General features: G+C 44.0%; 1 protein-coding gene across 2 annotated transcripts in view; it reads left to right on the top strand.

The window, feature by feature from the left end:
* Positions 1-13,873, top strand: part of GTF3C1 (general transcription factor IIIC subunit 1) — a 1,956,011-nt gene that overhangs the window by 1,160,917 nt on the left and 781,221 nt on the right. For both annotated transcript variants that reach the window (XM_085632176.1, XM_085632175.1), the window contains exon 25: positions 6,516-6,658. In XM_085632176.1, the coding sequence (XP_085488302.1) occupies positions 6,516-6,658 (143 nt within the window). The remainder of the gene's footprint in view (positions 1-6,515; positions 6,659-13,873) is intronic.

The raw sequence follows: 13,873 nt of genomic DNA, 5'->3' as shown, positions 1-13,873 counted from the left end.
TGAGCCACTTCATAACTGTCCTCTTCGTCTTCTGACTCTCAAGACTGTTTTCCTGGTTGCCATCACCCCTGCCAGAAGACTGAGTGAGCTCCAGGCTCTTTCTTCTAAACCTTCTTTCCTCTCTGTCCATCCGGACAAGGTTGTTCTGAGGACTCGCCCTTCTTTTCTTCCTAAGGTGGTTACTGCCTTTCATATCGGGTAGTCTGTTACCTTGCCCACCTTCTTTCCGCCTCCGCATCCTTCGAAAGAGGAAGAGAGGCCCCACCGTTTGGACCCAAAACGTGCGCTCTCCTTCTATTTGGACCGCACAAAAACAGTTCCGGGTGGACGACCTACTCTTCGTTGGCTATGTGGGCGCTAAAAAGGGGCGGGCAGTGCACAAGCGGACTATCTCTCGGTGGGTCGTTTTGTGCATTAAGGCGTGTTATTCCTTGGCTAAGAAGGATCCTCCTGTGGGGCTGAGGGCCCATTCCACTGGGGCCGCAGCGGCTACTACTGCCTTGGGACGGGGAGTCCCTCTGCAGGACATTTGTCAGGCAGCTATGTGGGCCTCGCTGCACACGTTTGCCAAGCACTTTTGCCTGGACAGCCAAGTCCGGAGAGACGGCTTCTTTGGCCGTTCCGTTCTCCAGGACTTCCTGGTGTGATCTTGGTTCGTAGACCCACCACCGGGGTTGGTTTTGCTGGGGTATCTATTCTAGGGTAAGATATCTAACTAATGTGTTTCTTTCAGATGAACAAGTTACTTACCTTCGGTAACGATATATCTGTAAGAAACATTAGTTAGTAGATTGCTTACCGCCCTGCCCATCCTCCCCGTTATGCGAACTGATATCTAGGGATAAGGTCATCCCTTTCAGGGCCCTAGTTTCATGGCACAAGTGTCGGTTTTTTGCATGGGTCTGCGTTCCTGGCGTGGAAACCTATGTACAGAACTGACGTCCGCGTGCGAGGGCGGCGTCTCAGTACTCCGACTACGTCATCCCAGCGACGGACGCGGTGTCGCAGATGACGCCTACCGACACGCAAGGTTACTGCTGACGAAAAATCTTTCCAGATCCAGTCTGACGCCTGGGGATATTCTAAGATAAGGAATCTAACTAACTAATGTTTCTTACAGATATATCATTACCGAAGGTAAGTAACTTGTTCATTTTGTAAGGAATCTCAAAATCTTCTTCATCAAACTGAACAGATTCTCCTGTAATAATCTGGATATGCAATGCTAGAGTCAATGAAAAATAGTCTCCATTCCATAAGTTCTGTGTGAAAGTACACAGCCCTCTTGCTATATTTAAAATTATATTTTAACATTTTTCTTTCAAACGTACATTTGGAATTATAATTTTTCGCTTTCAGTATTAATTCAATGTAGACTTAGTTAGGGAAACCCAGCTGGTTAATTCAGCGAAAGGATGTCAGCAATGGTGTCAGTCTGCGCTGTCAGGTGGTCACTTTGGGGTTGGGTGAGTCCCACACCCTCTAAGCCCCTCTCAGACAAAGGCACACACACACAGAACTGGGACATTAGGTACACCAACATGTTGCAGTGTGATCTAAAAAAGAAACCAGCATTAATCTTCTTGCAAAAAACATTTTTAAGACCGTACACGTTCTCCTTTTTCTGTTTTGGGTCTGATGTCAACATTTTATCTTTTCTGTCTGCATGGTTCTCAGCTGGTTCTGGGAAATTATCTGAAAATTCTACCCACGCTTTGGCCTCTTTATTCTTGGTAGTGGAGTCAAACTCTCCTTCACCCTGCTCAGTAAGAAGGGCTGGGGCAGTCCTATTCCGGGCTCTCCATACACTGCTGAATAAGTACATCCTTGATCCTTTGGCATGGGCTCAAGGCAATCCATCTGTCCTATCTGCGCTGGTAATTTTCCTTTCTTCAACTAGTCTCTCGCCTCCTCTGGGACTGGCCCATGCTGTGCATACTGACAAATGGGAATCACAGTTCTAAGTAGGTCTAGGGGAATATGGACTTCTTCATTCTCTGCCCACCTGTTAGTGTCTTTCTCTCCAATGTGCTCGCACTTAGTCATGTCCACCAAATAAGAATCTTTTGTCACCACCTCTGCCTCCTAAATTTCAGCCTTTTCATCTGTAAGGAAATTTGTGTCTGTCTAGTAAATGTATGGGACAATGAGCGTCTACATGATAGACAGTACCTGTGCTTTGTAGTAACATTTCCCAAATCTCTTGCCACAACTCCTTGTTCCAATTCAGAGGGGAATTCCGTATCTCGGGTACTCGAACACCACTCCAGGATTTTCTACTGGGACCTGCACCAACTATTCATGCACAGCTGCAGTTTCTGCCTGTATGTACCACTTAATCACATTTGCTCCTTGTGCATTAACTGTTCTGTATAACTCAAGAAAATTCATCATCCATTGCATTAGCGAAATTTCAAAACACAAAATCACATTGTGCCTTATTTTCATCTGTCCAATGTCTGTCAGTGTGCAAAAACACAAAAGCAACTGTATCGGACCTTTGTCTATCAGAGCACAAAATACACAAACAACTGGGACTGCCCAGTGTCTGTCACAGTGCAGTGACACAAAAACAACTGTTTTCCAAAGGGAGCAAACCACTCTCCAGCATCTAACAATGTTTCAATCCAAATGCCCAAGAGCACCCTCTTCTTTCCTTGTTTTTCCCACATACTCCAAGTATTACACTGCCCCTGAATCGTCACATGTAACTTAATTTCTCCTTTCTGTATTGGCCACACATCTGAAACACATTGTATAACCTCTTTTGCAGATTCAAAAGCACATTGCTGCTTATCTCCCCACTCAGAGTCATGTTTAAAAATTGCATTTTTCAATCATTTATCTTTTCATGATAACTTTTCTCCGTGCAAAGCAAGGTTTGTCACTCACTGACCAGTCTGATTTGTAACTGCAAGCAACAATCGCTAGTACTTACAGGCTGATTTGTTTATCTTTTCTGTAATTTCTAAAATATTCCTGCATGTTTCTGTCCAGGCTGGTTGCATGAAAAAAGTTTGAAATGTTTGGTTTAATGTTAATAGAATAACACAAGTTATCAGCTTACATTGGTCTAAATGTGAAGGTAATTACCTTGAACACATATATGTTGTGATGTATAACTCCAGAGTAAAAAAAAATACAACTAATTGTTAATAAGACTATACGTCAACGTCCAATTTTTAATCATATGCATGATCTGTAATATCCAGGCTTGTATGGGTTAGCAAACATAGTGATTAGACATGATTAAATGTACATGTGTATGTCATCTGTATTGATATAAAATGCCAATCAAAAGATGTTTTAAAAAAAAGGCTAAATGCATGAAACTGTGCTACATTTTCTCCATTCAACATTACTTCGGATGCTTCTAGATCAAACAAACGTACAAGCCATGTTATCAAATCCTCCTCCGGTCTCTGCAGAAATCTGTCTAAAATACCATTAATTTCTTTCTGAGGAAAGTCCTCCAAAGAATTAAAACCTCCTGTGAGCATTGTAAATTAACCAGCAACTCTCCTTCAACCACATTCTTTTTCGGCTATTCACTCTGGCTATCTAAACAGTCTGGTAATATAAACTGCGTCATACAAACAGTTTCTCAATCTATCTGCCTGGTACATTTGCAACTCCTTTTTCAATGATTTATTTTCAAACAGTAACAGATCAAAATTTTCTTTAGCTTTGACTAACTGTCTTTATATTTCATTATGCTCTTTCTAACTCCGCACATTTTTCATATGTGCTGAAAACAGCGTTCAAAATGAGAAAGCTTTCTCTCTCTGAAATACCAAGTTGTTTTCCCTCTTCAAAAGAAACATTTTGGAAACATTTAAGTATCTTTGCTTGTCCCTCATCTGTTAAACATGCAGTAGATGTAACTTCCCACCCCATAACTCAGTTGGCATCTGGGAATCTGCAACTGAAAACTTTGACATTTAGAAAACATTTAACCCCTTTTAATTTTGGATCCTGCAGAGTGATGCCAAAATGAAATGCTTCACCATCACAAATAAAAAATTATGCACTCCACAACGGATGCACCAACATGACAAGGCAATAAAAACACCAAGAAAGGGATTTCTCTTAAAATGTGGCACATCAAAAGACTGTTTTCAGAATAAGGTATGGGGTTTTATTTGTGCAACACTCTCTAACAAAAAGACTTGCCAGATGTCAAATGAACAACATTCAAATGCAACGTGTATGTGTGCAAGCAATAATAACGCACTTATAAATAGGCAGATACAACTGTTAAATGCATGGAATAAAACACATGGAATGAAATACAAGCAGACAATATTATGGACGTCTACTGCAAGAAGTCAGAAAGATATATACATTAAATACATTAGATGATTATAACCACTGGAGACTTGAATGTGCACACAGACACTCACACATCACAAAGTCAATAATCAAAAATAAAACACCTCACCGTCTCCAAACACTGCATCTTAGCCCACTCAAGTCTGGGGGAAACTCCGCAAGCCAGGTTTCTACACTGAAGTAGATGCGTCCGCCTCCATTCCGGTCCAAATTCCAGTTTTCAAGTCAACAAACCCTAGTTTTATAATCTGAAAGCAATAGAAGTTTCTGAGAGCACGTCCTCTGCGCCATGGAAACTTACTGGAGTTGGCCACTCTCCAAGCAAGCATTTCAAAGGCAAAAGAGTTCTCGCTCATCTATCTCTGTTCCCCCATGTTCAAGCCCCTTATCATAACGAAGCTTGAGAAAGTAGAAAACAATCTCCAAAAGTACAGAAAACCCGCTACTGCCAAGCCACACTCCTCTGCTGTGGAGTAAACAGGGTAATATAGGGCCAGATGTAGGGAAATGCATTTTTGCGATTCCCCAGTAGTGATTTTTAGGGAATCGCTATTAAGGACTCGCAAAATGCCATGTAGGTAGGAATCGCAATATTTTTTGCGATTACATAATATTCCTTAATTGTGAATCGCAAATTGCGATTCACAATCAAGGAATACCTTCCCATTTATTCCTCTGGGCCTAGAGGCCCATAGGATTGAATGGGAATTGCGCACGCAATTTGCGAGTACCCAATAGGTACTCGCAAATAGCATGCGCAATTTCAAGGGTGCAAGGGTTCCAGAGGGACACCCTGTGTGGTCCACATAAATGCCCTAAGGGCATGAATGTGTGCCACATGGCACTTTAAAAAAGCAAGAAAGTGCTTTTCTAAAGAAAATTGCTAATTACCACCAACTTGAAGTTGGTGGTAATTAGCGATTCCTTAAGGCTAAATTGCACTTTCTTTTGTGCTACTTTTATTGCATTTAATGAATCGCAATTTGCGATTCCTTAAATCGCAAAATAGGGAATTGCAAATTACGCAATTTCTTATTTTGCGAGGGGCTCATTGTGTGCTACATTGCACACTGCTAATTTGCGATCGCAAACGCTGAAATTCTGCAAATTTCTGCGTTTGCGGTCGCAAATGGCTTCCTACATCTGGCCCATAGTCTCTTAGGCTGTAGGGGCTTTTCCAAACAATATCTCATCCACGTGAATCACTCAGATATTTGAATGACACAATGACAATATAACTGAATTCAGATCAAAACTAAATTCCTGGTTTTCACCTCTGACCCCTGTAGCACAGTCAGTGCCTTTCACGATCACCTTTAGGTTGCGGAACTGCATACCAACACAGTTGTAATCTACTTGCCTTTGTCATAGAGAACAAACTAGATTTGCTAAAACCGAGTAATGCCATAGTCAAAACTGCTGACCACGTAGTAAGACTTTTCAAATCAATTGAATCTTTCAGTCCCAAGAATGGTCTTAAATAATGTAATGTGCTTGTCATCTCCCATCTAGATTATGGGATATAACCTCTGACTGGCTTTCGTTGCAATGTGTATAGCTCCATTACAGGCAAACCTACTTGCAGCGCCCATATTGATCTTCGACACCAAGAGCTATGATCACATATCACCAGTCTTAATCCACACAAATGGCATCTATTGAAATCAGGAGGCACTTTAAGATCAGCCTGCGTATGTTAAGACCTTGATAACTATTCTCTCGTTTGCTAAGCGGTTGTGGATACTACTATAGTCTCTGTTCAGAATAATGCCCAAGTATTTTTTTCATGCTGTCCATTGTACATGCCACTAACTCTTTACTTCCATCCCATATTTTACATGTTTCCCATATGCCATCAATCCATATATTGACACTGTTTAACCTTCTTTTCACATTTTTAATTTGCTCTGTTTTGTCATCCTTGCAAAGTGTTACTTAAAAACCATAATAATACAATATGCTAATATTTTAGCTCATTTATTTCATCCCACTGCCATTTTTTTATCCCAGCAACACATGCTGCAACTCTGCATTATCATTTTACTCGAAGTGTATCTGTGGTAGCCTTTTAGCCGAAAGTGAACCTATATAAGATGTTTTATATGTAAAATAGTTTAGCAGTCCAAATCATTCTAAGGAAATATTTTTAATGTATTTTCTAAACCTATTTTTCAATTATCCAGGTTAAGGGGCCATTTGTTCCATGGCAAGTTGTTAGAGACATCATGCATGCAAACTTGGAAGAATCACTGGATAAAACATCCCATTCTGTTGGCAGAAGATCACGTTACATTGTGAAAAATCCTCATACTTTTCTTAACTACAAGTAAGACATTTTTTTAAAACCATTTTAATAATTTATTAGCAAACTGTAAACATCCAGTGGTAAGAGTTAGTTTTTCTGTGGTGTCCATACAGTCGTCAAGGGCTTTTAAACAGATGCACCTCTGCCACTGCTTTAACAATGAGATCTGCATGTTTCTGATTAAAGACAAATATGGGCAAATGTATTCTATTTTCAACACTTCTAGAGCCACACAACAGATGTTAAGGTTTAAATATGTTGTTTAGATGAGTTTGAAATAATATAAATGGATGGATGTAAACTGTAGGCCTCAAACCCCACAGTGACCCCTAAATCTTCCAACCTAAATCATACTGACTCAATTAAATTGGCCTATATTATCTTTCCATGTTAGTGGTGGGTTTATTTTACTGAACATATTAACCCCTTCCCCGCTCATGACGGATCCACTCCGTCATGAGCCACGGGTGCCGTGTGCTCATGACGGAGTGGTTCCGTCATGCTGCGGCCGTTGGCCGCCGCTCCGCCCACGCTGCGCTGATTCCCCGCCTGTGCGGGCGATTAGCGCAGTGGGCGGAGTCATGACGGAACCACTCCGTCATGAGCACAGCTCAACCGTGGCTCATGACGGAGTGGCTCCGTCATGAGCACAGCGCCACCGCGCTGCCCCCAAACCCCCCCCAGCGCTGCGGCGGAATTCCCGCCGCAGCCAAGGGGTTAAAATAAATTTGTTTATATAAATACCATTGGATAGATGCCGCCATCAATACTCCTGCACTCTAATAAAACAAATTGTCCTAAGTAACCCACATCTGTGGAAAACATGGTTTTGCAGCGATTTAGTGGCATCAGTGGCACTTCATGCCCCTTAATCATTATATCTCCATCTGTCTGGCTGCCGCATGCAAGCAGTCTTCTCCACATGTGCCAGCCATATTGCACGTGCTGCAGGATTGTCGACTTACATGACCTCAGGATGAGTTGTCTTAGCCCTGAGCATGACCCCCTATTTTGAGATTCCTGTTCATTGATGCATCTGAAGGCTGTAACAGAGTGAGAGGTCAGAGTCTTTTGACCAAGCCAGCAGGGATAAGTAGAAATATCCCTCTTCCCTTTCAAGTAAGTACCCCAACACTTCAGGATCTACCAAAAAGTTTTCCTACAAAAAGCACCAGAGGATGCAGATATCCTTCTCTTTTTTGATAGCATAGATCCATTCCCAGGACTATTTGCGGCCTCAACGTCGCGCTCCAACGCCATTCTGTACCTCTTTGTTGAAGCGGATTCCAGCATTTAAGATGATGAAGCAAAATTTCCAACCCCATTGACTGGCCCCATATAGGTTTATGTCTTTCGGCAACCTATGTATACCCTTTAAGACTGCTCCTTTATCTTCTGTGCCACTCCCCAACAGTGAACCCACTCCTACGCTGCTTCTGTCTAGGCCTGTGCCTTTTTAAGTAGCCAACCTTGTGTGCTTGGCACTGCCGACAGTGGAGCCACCATCAAAGCCGATTTTGGTGGTGCCTTTGACACCAGCCTGTTTTGATGAAAATCATTTGGCACAACAACTCCCTATGGCTAAGAGATTTTCCCACATGGAGCAACTCTTTGGGTAGGACTCAGATTCTGTCTAGTAATGCCCAACAGGGATTTTTGCTGCACAGAAAATGATGATTCAGAGGTGAGCAACCTCATTCTCTCTTTCTTCGCAGATGCTGGCCTCTTTGTAGCTTGGATAAATCTCAAGGACCCACTCACCCCTCTGTACCCTCTTCAAATGAAGCACTTGAATTGACTTTGCCTTCTACAAACGCCACATCTAACATTTTGACAGAGATTTAGCAACTTTCCTTTGCAGTCACAGAGCCTTTATTACCCTTCAATTAGGCACTAGTGTATTGTACTTTGGTGCCTGTGAGAAGTTATTTTCAGCCCAACAGACAACAAACAAATTGCTAGAAGACACATGCCTGCACATGTGACCTTAAATTCCTATGGTCACATCCCTCTCTGGAAAGACTTGCAGTTTGAGCCTCTTCAGCAATGTTAAACGCAGATGCCTTTTCTATGACCTCTCTAAAGTGATAAAACAAACTGGACTCTAGGCAATACCTTTTGGTATGCTTTGTCCAGGCCTTGTAAGACCTAGTAAAACTGTCCATTATTAGTTTATATGAACACATGAAGAAGCCTTTCTCTGAACTATTAAATGACTGTGACTATGCTTCTAAACAGATTCTGAAGTGCAACATGGATTCTGCATTCAGTGGCTTGATCCATCAGCACAGCTGTTGCTCTGCATCACCAGGTTTCAATCAGTTTCACTGGTTTCTTAGTAGGTGTCCAGGCAGCGTTCCTGGCTTGAAATTAATGATGTTCACCTCTAATGTTACTCAGACGAAAGCTATTTAGTTGATTCTTTGGTATTCAACTAGTGGTCTCAAATCAGACTCATCCTGAGCCGCCAAAACCACCAGGGCATGCTCTGAGCTGTGTGGATTATCTATGAAAGTCTTAAGTATTCACGTGTGCATAAACCTGTTGATAAGGAAATAAATATCTACAAGAGTGAGTCCTGTGGACATTGGAAAATAAAGTGTGACCTCAGTCTGCCGCATGTTGAAATCGTCATATATCTGAAAATTCTTTTCAGTAGTTTGACTGCAGGTTTCTCACCTTTTGTATTTTCCTTGGTGCCAATCTGGATCTGGAAATGTTTCCCTTAACCGTTCTTGGATGGTGGTAGATGGTGATTTTATTCTCCTTGAAAACCTCATTCCATCTCCATGGTGAAGTGTACCCACATATAGGTGCCACCTGTAGGAGGCTGGCTTAGTATATGGTGCACACTTATTTAAGTGACGCACCTTGCACTAATCAAGACAACCCTTATGATGGTTTTAGTGGTCTTAGACAACCATAGAAAGCTCTCAGTGGTAGCTGTGGAGATCAGCTTTCAGGCTTAGTGCAGAAGTAGTGTTAAGCAGCTTGTTTTACCAGAACTAATCATAAGTTGTAGGTATAAAATTAGTTATATTTATTATACACACTCACTAACACATTGGTATATCTCCTACTCTGAGATATCAACACAATACACACACTATTTCAATCGTAAACATGTAAGTAAGCAAAAATACACAGTTGTCTCCAGAGGGAAACCAAACCATATACTAAAAAAGTGGAATAAGAACTACGACCGAAATCTGGACTTGGACCAGAAGATTCAGAAGAGCTGGGGACATAAGGAACCCTCCTGAGATAACTACCCAGGAACCCCATGAAGGCTGTGTGCAGAGAGGAAACACAGCTGCGTACTCAATGCAAGTCAATGAGAAAGTCACGGTTACAGTTTTTAAGAAGGGCCCTTCCAAGTGGACCGGGAAGAAGCCCAGTGGATTCCCCAGGAACCAGGACACCTACACCAGAGAAGCTGGGTGCTTTTTTGCGAAGTGACGTTGGAAACCGCCATAGACCACAATGGAGGACTTCACTGAAGATGCCGCTAGCAAAGAAGGTGAAAGAGTCCGGTGGAATCCAAGGATGGATTCTTGAATAGGATCACCTGCAAGCAGAGGGGACAGAGTCTATGCCACTTGAAAGTGACCAGGAGGCACGGAAGACCAAATGACCACCAATTACGCAAGATGCAGGAGTGATGAAGTGACCTTGTCGCTGCAGCTGCGAGGACCATGTGATGCTGTGGAAGACCAGGAGCTGTTCGCGAGCTGTCCCACGTCGTAAGTAAAGAACCAGGGGATCGGTGTCCGGGGGGAGCACCAACAAGCCTTAGCCGCAGCATCAGATAAGGTAAATGAAGAAGGTGCAGTGTTGGAACCAGCAAGGTCACCAATGTAGGAGAGTAGGATCTGCTTCTTATGGTTACCTCTACTTTTTGCTGATGTTTCACTGTTTTTCGACTTTAATCTGGCTGGGACCCTGCTATTCAGGGCCCCAGCTTAGCTCCTGCCTCTCTAAATTGATTGCATGTACTTAAGGTACACTCCAGACTGGAATCTGGGGTACCCTTGTATGTACCTTGTATATGGTATACTATATACCCAGGGCATAGGTACCCCAGGTTCCTAACAGGGTCTGCAGCATGTATTATGCCACCCCTGGGAAGCCATTCAAAATGACACAACAGGTCTGTTACCCATATTTCTCCATATCACTGCACATGTAAACCGATCAGTCACCCCTATGGCACGCCTTAACAATCCTGAAGGCAGGGTGCTGGGTTTCATGTGAGAGGGTGCCCATGCATGAGCAGAGCCCCTCTGCAGCTTTCGGAACCTTTATTCCGGGGTTGTTTGTGATGCAGCCAAACCATATACTCTTGTGCATTATAACCTTGCGGTTAATGCTAACTTTGGAACGGCTGCATGGAAACATGTCGTGTTTGGTGTCAAACACCTTAGAATCACACCTTGAAACCAGTAACTGGTGTAGGAGGTATGATTCCACCCTACTAGAGGAAGAAACATGGCACAACCGGTACCAGCTTAACAGACCCTGGCATCACAAAATGGATGCTGCCAGCCACAGACATGAGTCTGCCCTCCTGCTGCTGGACAAAACTCTGGCAGGGGAGGCCTGGACAATAGGTTCCTGTCACAGGGAGGTGTAACCACCTTCCAGACAGGCTTTAGTGTATTGGGGCTGGGTGGGTGCACTCCAAGAGTGCTTGGATGTCTGCATTGGGGGCACATTTGGTGTCCCTGTACATAGTACAGCTCAAACCGGTTGCAGGGGCTACTAGCCCCTGCTCTGGCGCGAAACTGGACAAAGGATATGGGTGTAGCTACCCCTCTGTCCTGAACCTCCCATAGGTGGGTCCCCAGAGTTTGTTCCACCCCTTCCTTGGGTATAAAGTAGGAACCCCTGACTACAGGACTTTAGATTTACCTGGACGAAACTCTGCTACAGAATCCCAGAACTTCTACTATCTACACAATGTTGAATTACCGAAGAATCTCCCTTGGAGTAAAGGAGTTACTCCCCTGCAAGGCAGGCACCAAAGACGCAGCTGTCCGGTTTGCATCGACGCTGCTCCCGAAGGACACCGACGATTTAGCAACACAGGAGGTGGGTTTCCAAGCTTCCCCAAGGCCGATCCGTGCTCTCAGCAAACCTGAGATCCAAAGCCCTCGTGGGGACCGTGCAACCCGAACCCCTGGACAGCGCGACTATTTGCAGCAGCATATGCTTCTTGGCGATCCCTGAGGCTGTGCTTTGGGCTACTTGTAGTCCAGGCCCCGAGCAGTGATTCAACCGTAGATTGCTGGCCTACACTCCTCGAGTGACCCGTGGGCTGGTATCTAGTGAATCCTCTCGAGGTCCCTTCACAATCCCTTGTCCAGCGACGTGTGGGTCCCTGAGAAGGGTACTTTGACTTTCAATGGGCTTACCTGGTTGCTCCAGACATGCCCTGACTCTCCTTCGCTTGGGTAGTCCACAGGACCTTGCTGTTCCGCACCGAAGCCATTTTTCTCTCACCGCGTGTGTTGCCGTTGCCAAGGCTTGTTGGTCTCCAATCAGGAAACTGACCCCCCCCAGCATTTGACATCCTTCATGGGACAGCTCGCCTGCCGACTGTGGTCGTCGTCGACGCCTCCTGGTCCCCGTGGCAGTGGAGTCAAGCTTCACCTCTTCACACCTGAAACACCCGACATTGGTGGGCATTTGTCTGTCGTGCCCCTTGTCACTGGCAAGTGACCCAGACTCTGTCTCCCCTGCTTTCAGGTTCTTCACATCTTCGATCCAGGCTTGGATCACACCGGACACTTCTCCTTTCCACAGCAGCAGCACTTTGCAGCACATCGGCACTGAAATCAACGAAGATTCCCGACACCATTTGACACCTATGCACCCGGCTTCCCTGGGTGAGGTAACACGAGTACTCCGGTGCTCCCGTGGGTGCTGGCTCTAGAACCCTCAAAGTCTGAAAGGGTTTGCTCAAAGTCCTCTAAGTGTCCTTATTCTTTAAAATTCCAACTGCGACTTTCCCATTGAATTGTATGGGGCTCGCGGCTGTGTTCTCACACTGCACACGTCCCCCGTGGGTCCCCTGTCACTGCCTTGGGTGGTTCCAGCTATTCTACATGCTCTAGGCACTGTCTCGTCAAGTCGTGGTTCTTATACCACTTATTTAATATATGGTTTGGTGTCTCCCCCGGGCCCATTGTATATTGTTCTATTTACTGTCGTTTAATAACTGTATTATTATGTACCTTGCTCGCTAACTTCATAAAGATGTTAGTATAGACTGTTTGAGAAATAAATACATATATTTTATATATATACCTTGTGTGGTTCTCCTTTCATTTAGTTATTCAAGGGGTTATAATCTGGTAAACCAAGCTGCTTTTCATTCCTTCAATACTTAGCCTGAAGGCTGCTCTCCATAGCTACCACTAGGATAGCTTTCAATAAAGGTTGTCTTAAACCTAATCATCAATAAGGGTTGTTTGGATTGGTGCAAGGTGCCCACTATAGCTAGTGGACAGCATATACCAGGCCAACTTCTCACAAGGACACATTAATTTTTTGTTGGGCACGTGTTGATTAAGTGATTTGCCCAGAATCACAAGATGTTCAGCATCATTGCGGAGACTCAAACCCAGTTCCCCAGATTCGAGGTTGACCGCCCTAGCCGTTAGGCCAACTCCTACCTCTTGAAATACCCTTTTAGAATCTTGCATCAGACTTTCTCTTCTTCATCCTCTTGCGAATCAAGTACAGATGTAACTTTATTAACTATTTTTATCCTATATACGATTTGTGGGGTTTGGGTGGTGGTTAGAGTCACAGCACTGTTCTAAGGGGTATTTCTATAACTATTTCCCATTAACCGGGGTACCCACCAGGGATGCCCACTCTACCCTGCTCTTTTGTGCTTGGTTAGCCAGCTGTTAGGTGAGACATGCTACTTAGGGGATTCCAATGAGCATCCACAATGGGGAGGACAAGGTGTCACTCTGATGATGGCCTCCATATTTATCTCAGTAACACCTCTTTTTGGGACTTCAAGTGTTGTAAAACTTTTACGAGTTTGGCGCCTACTCGAGGCTAAAGGTCGACAAGACCATGACCAGGTTTTGCCCCTCGGCATCTAGTGAATGCGACGGACTGCATGAGACCGACATAAATCCAAATAGATGCTATTGAATCACCCACTTGTTTGGTGTTAGCAATGAGGCTGGCCTTCCCACTTCATTGTCGATATGGCTG

The sequence above is a fragment of the Triturus cristatus genome, chromosome 10, assembly GCF_964204655.1.
Source record: "Triturus cristatus chromosome 10, aTriCri1.1, whole genome shotgun sequence".
NCBI lineage: Eukaryota > Metazoa > Chordata > Amphibia > Caudata > Salamandridae > Triturus > Triturus cristatus.
Note: the sequence above shows the minus strand (reverse complement) of the source record. Positions and strands in the feature narration are given on the sequence as shown.